The sequence below is a fragment of the Micropterus dolomieu genome, linkage group LG08 (assembly GCF_021292245.1).
Source record: "Micropterus dolomieu isolate WLL.071019.BEF.003 ecotype Adirondacks linkage group LG08, ASM2129224v1, whole genome shotgun sequence".
Taxonomy (NCBI): domain Eukaryota; kingdom Metazoa; phylum Chordata; class Actinopteri; order Centrarchiformes; family Centrarchidae; genus Micropterus; species Micropterus dolomieu.
The window spans coordinates 4,904,681-4,911,666 of NC_060157.1; the positions used below are offsets into that span (position 1 = coordinate 4,904,681).

At 42.8% G+C, this 6,986-nt stretch overlaps 1 protein-coding gene and 1 long non-coding RNA gene across 2 annotated transcripts; one reads left to right on the forward strand and one right to left on the reverse strand.

Annotated features, from left to right (window-relative positions):
- Nucleotides 1-3,043: 3,043 nt before the first annotated feature.
- On the reverse strand, nt 3,044-5,867 carry LOC123975796. The gene is made up of 3 exons (XR_006826161.1): nt 5,596-5,867; nt 4,146-4,692; nt 3,044-4,028 (listed from the first exon to the last, which is right to left on the reverse strand). It is a non-coding gene; the product is annotated as an uncharacterized LOC123975796 (long non-coding RNA).
- On the forward strand, nt 3,179-6,068 carry LOC123975795 (Ig-like V-type domain-containing protein FAM187A). Its single transcript, XM_046057554.1, has 5 exons — nt 3,179-3,509; nt 3,718-3,995; nt 4,209-4,559; nt 5,212-5,438; nt 5,828-6,068. The coding sequence occupies exons 1-5, from the start codon at nt 3,312-3,314 to the stop codon at nt 6,052-6,054; spliced, it is 1,281 nt and encodes a 426-aa protein (XP_045913510.1). The 5' UTR covers nt 3,179-3,311; the 3' UTR covers nt 6,055-6,068.
- Nucleotides 6,069-6,986: the final 918 nt, after the last annotated feature.

The window sequence follows — 6,986 nt, forward strand, 5'->3', positions numbered from 1 at the left end:
CAAGAAAATGTCCTGGTACGCCGAAGAGTAAAATGTCGAGGTGGTGGTACTGCGTACCAGTGCGTACCCGCCCATTTCGAGCTCTGACTCACTGACGAAGCCAGCCGGCTGAACAGCTGACCAGTGCGTCGAATGGGGGCTGTGTGCTCTACATCGGACGTTAGAGCACACACACTGGACACAAAAGATACAGTCTCACTTCCCTGTACCTTAAGTTGGGTGGGGGGGTTCCTGGACCTGAGCATGCTCCTTATGTTCTTTAGAACAAAGGAGGGGTTTCATCTCAATCCACCTGCACTGTGGTTACCACAAAGCAGCATGCCGCTGGGGTGAAGCGACAGGGCACACGGTTCACTCACCTTCTTAGCAGAGGTGAAAGCTAGCAGCAAGGTTTTTTGAGAGATAAAATTTTCAATGAGGATGCTCCTGGGGCTCAGGGCACAAGCAGCAAGTGCTGCTGAGGTACCAAGAGACACAACACTGGATGCTGTCTTCTCACACCCTGCAGAAAGCGTATGACGAGGGGGTGGGTGAAGACTGACAGGAGAGATAGCTGCTGTGTACACCTTGATGGTTGAGTGCGGCAGCCTTTTCGCCATCAGACCTTGCAGGATCGAGAAAATTTATACCACCGAACAGGTAGACGGATCTGTCTCCCTCTCAAAGCATCAGCGCTGAAAGCCCAACCACTTAGCTTGGTGGAGCAAGTCTTGGCAGAGCCACTTGGATGGTCTGTACGACCTCAGCGGATAGACCAGCCTGTGTCTGCCTCTCCTTTTCAGGAGCCAAACCTGGAGAGGCTGGTCCAACACCAGCATTGCGCATATGATGCCTCATCCTTGTGACAGAGCCCCAGACCAGAGGCACAGGCCAGGGCTCTGTCACGGATGGCTCAGAATGACGATCAACGGTTCACCTAACTGGAGGGTGAGATGGCAAAGAATAATTCATAGAAGTGGTGACTATCTGTGGAGGGGGTGAATTCAGTGAGCAGTTCGCCGTGTGCTGTAGAAAAAAGGATGCTGAGGCAGTAGGGACACTGCTATTTATACGTCACACACGGATCTATAGCAACATGTAACACCTCCAAACTAGTTCCCAATTGACCAACCAGTGTATAAAATAAGCGGGCAACAATAGAACACGCTGTACAAAATATAACCTCCAAATTTATTTGTATAAAATAGACATGCAAAGGGTTAAAACAAGACTGAGGCTAAGATAGTTAAAAAGAGTTCAAATAGGGGAAACTGTTAAACGGACCTGCAGTTCGTCGTGCCTGCGTGGGCGAAGCCAAACACAACAGGAACGGGTCTGCTGTTGGTCACAGGCTGGTTGGTTGTAGCCTCATTGCTTGGGCCTCTGGTAACTCTACTGAGTAGCGGTGGCTCTACACTGGCAGCTCCCCAGACCACAACCCAGCCGTGTACCACACTCTTGCAAAGAATCAGCAGCCTCAGCACACCCGCACACTGCACACAGGAGACAAACAGAAGACTCTTGAGCCTAGTGTGTGGCTGGTTAAATAGTTTGCAGATGGATGTCATGCCCAAGCACACCTGTCTGCCATTAGTCCATATCCATGCAATTAACCCAAGTGCAAAACCACACCCACCAAATGCACACTCACACTAAGTGCTCACCCCTCACACGACCACTGCACTCAAAATTGGCTGATACAGGTCTACCCCGTTACAAACATCCTATTGGTCGGCTACGTGCACAATAACAATTTCAGTGGGCAAGTGCGTGTGTGTGATTGGAGGAGGTAGTATCCATAGAGTCCAATAGAGGGCGGAGCCTGTGTGATTTAGAACAAGGTTTAGGGGATCACCGAAGACATCCTCTGGGCACCATGAATATAAACTTTCACAGCAATCCATCCTGTAGAAAGATTTTCAGACTGGACCAACCTTGTGTATCGCAAGATAGACATTGCCATCTCTAGAGCCTACAACCAAAAGACAACTAAAACTGTATCGTGTAAGTACTTATCTCCAATGGAGTTTGACCATTCTCAATATGAATGCACACAGAAGGATTAAGGGGTATACTGTGAATATAAATGACTCCACAAAAATATTTTTCAGTGGACACAAACAAATTATACAGTTCACAAAGTATTTCTGATGCACACATAAATATGAATTGTTTTAAATAAATATAATCGAAATCTACAAATGTATGTTTTTATATATTCAAGTATTTGCAATTTTCACGCTTACATGATTGGCTAAGGCAGAAGGAGCCATCTGATTGGCTACAGATGGTTCCTTGTTGAAAAAAATGCATTTATGATTTGAGAGGGGCATAGGAGTTCCCCAAAAAACCACATACAAATGCAGTGCAGGGTGCAGGTTCAACAGTTTTTAGATAAATGTAACAACATCCAAATATGTTTGATGAAAATTGCAAAGACTTTTAAATACATAAATAGATATTTTCGTGTGCATCAGAAATATATTTGTGAACCATATTTTTTTATTTGTGGTTTAATTGGAACAATTTATATTTCTGTGTGCACTGAACAACATTTTTGTGGAGAGAGACATTTGTATTTAAATCCCAAAATACATATGTTAATGCTTCTGTGTGCATTCATTGATTTTGGGGCTAATCTCCATACTCCATACTCTCCAACGGTTAAAAAAGTAGCACCTTTTCTAAAGGTTGATTCATGGCTGTGATAACTAGCATGATGTGACAGACTGATCAATAACTGCTCATGACTGTGGGGGTAACATTTTATTTTAATTTCTTCCCACAATTTACAAAAAGGGACTGTGTGTAGCTTTTCCTGTGGTGTGGTTAATTTATAATTCTGAAGTTTTAGCCAGAGTTTCTAATGTGTGTGTTGTTACCATAGCAACCTCAGCTGACATTTGTCTATATTATATAAAAGAAACAGCAGTATATGGTTAAATGCCGGACAGAGAAAATTACAAACTTTACTGAGAGGAAGAAAGGAAAATAGAATTTAGTCAGAATGTCCTCAGAACAAAGGAGATAAAAAAAAGAATTGCTGTTGTTTGTGAATGTCTCCTACAAACAAAGACTAGTTTGTGTTATGTCAGAAAATGTAATAATACGGGTTGTTTGCGTTGACAACAGAGGGTGGGTCCTTAGTGATCTCATAAGATTCCATCAAAGCTGTTTTGTTTTGAAAGTAACCTTGTTTGAGTTTCATTCTTCAGATGTTAAATAAGACAGAACAAACACTCCGGAGGCTTCTCCGAGATTCTGCAGAAATATTTTATTGAAGTTGTGACTTTTGTAGCTTGTAAGAACCCTCTTTGTCCTCAGAGAGCCTAATGCCCCCTCCACCATCCTCTCCCCTCCTCCTCCTCTTCCTCCTCCTCCTGTGTCCTGAGTTGTGGAGCTATGAAGCTCCTGAGGATAAGGAGGATGTGTTTGCTAAAAGAGCCTGTCCTGCCTTCCTGACCTTCATCAACGTTGCCTTTCTGGCTGGAGTCACTTTGGAGATGCCCTGCCACTGCAAACCAGAACAGGTAAAACCACTACATGCATGTCTGTGTAATTTTCATGTCCCACTCTTTAAAGCAGCAGTGGGGAAATCTTTTAAAAATAACTTTTTGTCATATTTGCTAAAACTGTCACTATGTCGTGACAGATACAGTGACAGTTTTAGCAAATATGATAAAACAAATGAGACAAGCGACCATATATTTTGGTCATTTAGTTGCCTGTGTGTTTCAGGTCCAGTCAGTTGTTTGGTTCTTCAAGAAACATCTGGGCAGCTCCAAGGAGACAAGAGTCCTGACAGATCACCATGGCAACAAGCTGCTGGACCCCAGTCACATCCCTCACAGCGGCAGCCTGGAGAGTCGATTCTCTATTCGTCTCTTCAGCCTGTTGATCTTCAGAGCGGGGCCTCACGACTCCGGCATCTATATCTGTGGCTCTGCCCACAAAGACTTCTTCTATGGTTACGACCTGGACATTCAGGAGGCGCACACACTCAGCTTCACTCCAAGGTCACGCGAAAGACGGGTAGTCAATGACTGTGGCTTTATTAAAAATTGGACATAACAGCTGTCAAATTGTGATGATGATGTATGTGTTATTTTACTGATAAGTATGTCATACATTTTTTATAGATTCTGAACAAATTATATTTTTCTTACCCATGTAACCCATTTTGAACTACTGATCATGAAGGGATTCATATTCTGATTTGATGCTCATAGGCTCACTCCAGAAACTATAACAGAGGAAAGTAATGAAACAAAACGACTCGGCTCTGCTCAGCCGTTGTACCGGATCTTCACCACGTTCCGGCCCTGGTCAGTCTGTGATCGCTGTGGAGTACCGGGAGAGCAGGTTCGTGTGGGACTCTGCTACGTCCACTCCCACTTCCTGCATATACGCTACAGACGGGTCAATCAGACAGTTGCGTCATGTGGCTCAGGAGGGGTGCCTTTTGGGCAACTGATGCGAGTTGGAGCCAAGCTGGAGGTCAAAAGCTGTGAAGTGACTTGTCCAACTCAAGCTCCTCCATCCTCCAAAATCCTTGCTCCGATGGCATTTCTGGGGTACAAGTAAGCATGTAGATAAATATAAAGAGGTACATACATCAGACAGGTGGGGTGGCTGTAGCCTCAGAAGGAAGGTAGAGCAGGTTGTTCACTAAATCAACAGATCGTCTGCTCCCCCTGACACATATCTGCAAGACTGAATGAGAGGCTTATTGTGAAGTGCTTTAGTTAAAAGCAGTTAAATTCAGACATTTAGGTGATGGGTACATTTTAACACAGAAACAGATTTATGCATAAAACATAAAACAAATATAACTGATGATCAGTCAAAGGTTTAAATGCTGCAATCATTTCATTAGTCCTGACAAGGAGTGTAAGGCTCCACTAGCATCCACTAGAATAATTATACCAACACCATACAAAAGAGCTGCAGGTAACAAAGAACGTTTTGTTCAAATAGAAAGTTGATCTTATACAGTTGATAAAGACAGTCAGTGGGTCACCAAAATCAGCAATAATCATCCAGCGGGAACCATGAATCTGATACTTTGTTCTGGACTCAGGTGTTTGTAGCAGCAAATTTATCATTCTAACAATGTCAAAGTTGATAACTACTAACAGGTCCAAACTGTTATTTATTTCTAAAAACAAACTTTTTTACGAAAACATGACCATATAGAATACTAAATCATGGATCTCTGTTTCTGTGTTGTAGTTCTGAGGAGGTACCAGTGTTGTACTTGAACCACCCTACGGACCGTGTTCTGACCCTGGGCTGTCCCGGGGCACGACCTGACATGGCTGTGGCATGGGACAGAGGATCTGAGCCCATCTACCGATCTGAACACTCGGCAGGTCATAACCTCAGCGCCACGCCCCCCAGGCTGTTGATAGACACCGGACACCACCTGGTGTTTAACCCTGCAAAAACCCAGGACTCAGGTACCAACCACTGCTTATTGTCAGCAAGTACAAGTTTGTGAAAAATGTGTGGTGATTTGATTTCGGGTGGTGTTTTGTTTACTTTACTGTCTCACAAGCTGCCAATTCAGGTCAGCGTAAGCTACTCACTACCCAGTTTGTGCAAAAACACTCTCACCTCAGTCAATCATGTGATCCAGGCACCTGGCTGCTCAGCTGTCCCTCATCACCGCATTAGTTCCAGTGTATGTGTTGTAGCCCCCTGCAATCATCTATGATGTTTTGGTGTTTTAATGTGATCCTGCTGAAATCCATTTCCTCTTTTGAATGCCTGTTTTTCTCATTTCAACCTGGTGTGATAACCAGAATATTTTGTTTAATGTCACTTAAATATTCTTTTTGTTAATTAGGTGTCTACTGTTGCTGGCTGCAGGGTCAGCAGGCCGCCGAGATACGACTTCTGGTCTACGCCCATTTGGGGCGAGGACAATCAGTGACATCACATCCTGACTTCCTGACAGCTCTCAAGACTGTGTTAAGATCATATGCTGTCATGACAGCTGTATTTTGCATTCTGCTGTTCGGCAGAGCTGTGGTCAGACACCTCAGAGACACCAGAGAAACACATTTGGATTAAACTAAATATTGTGATGTAGGGTAGTTATTCTCAGCCACCATAATAATAATGCCCAGAGTTATGCTGACACAGTTACACCGTTTGTTATTATTTTGTAAGCAAAAACAGGTGCAGCTAAAGGTCCTGGAAAATTACATTCACAGATTTTCTTGATGACACTGCTTTCTAAAAACATGTTCTCATACTACTCTCCTAATCTGCTCTCCTCTCCACTGTATTGTTTCCTCTCCTCTCCTGTCCAGCAACAACAACAAGCACATCAATTGTAAAATAATCAAGATTAATGTTATATTAAGTAGACTAGATATGTCAAAGACAATATTTGAGAAGCCATCATCAATTTAGATGAGTTTCTCAACAGCGTCAGTTATGTTGTTTTTCGCTTTGTCTCCGGAACCACAGTTGGTCATTTGAGTGGGTCCCCAATAAAAATAGAGTTTTAGATAAATTGTAGTGTTAAACTTTTAGGGATCGGTATCGATAGGATTTTATCAATACTACGACTCTCATCGGCTCGTTTTCTTTAAAATCAATACTCTTAAGCTATACTCACACTGTAAGCCCTAATGCTCATTTCGATTCATTGCCCAGATCCAATTTTTTTGATTGACTGCCTATGTCAGACTCCACTGTAAATTGGCAAGGGCCTGATAGTGACAACCTCTGCAGATAAGAGAGTGAGAGATAAATGATGAAACAAAGAAAAACTCACTGAGAGACAATAACTTAATAATAAGAAAAATAGCGGGAGAAGAGAAAGAAAAACCGTCAAGCTTGAGCGGTGGATAAAAATTAATAGAGATGGCGAGATGGGAGTTAATGAAGGTGAGGAAATACATGCAGAGTATTCCCATCCAATTATCTTTGTGCAAAATAGATGAAAAATATGGATGAAAATGCAAACATTGTTAATATTTCCAAAATATTGTAAT

Bases quoted from the DNA above. Each gene is read 5' to 3' on its own strand.
- LOC123975795 (XM_046057554.1), top strand. From the start codon at position 3,312: ATGCCCCCTCCACCATCCTCTCCCCTCCTCCTCCTCTTCCTCCTCCTC. The intron at 4,560-5,211 runs GTAAGCATGTAG...TCTGTGTTGTAG, and splicing joins ATGGCATTTCTGGGGTACAA to TTCTGAGGAGGTACCAGTGT. The intron at 5,439-5,827 runs GTACCAACCACT...TTTGTTAATTAG, and splicing joins TGCAAAAACCCAGGACTCAG to GTGTCTACTGTTGCTGGCTG.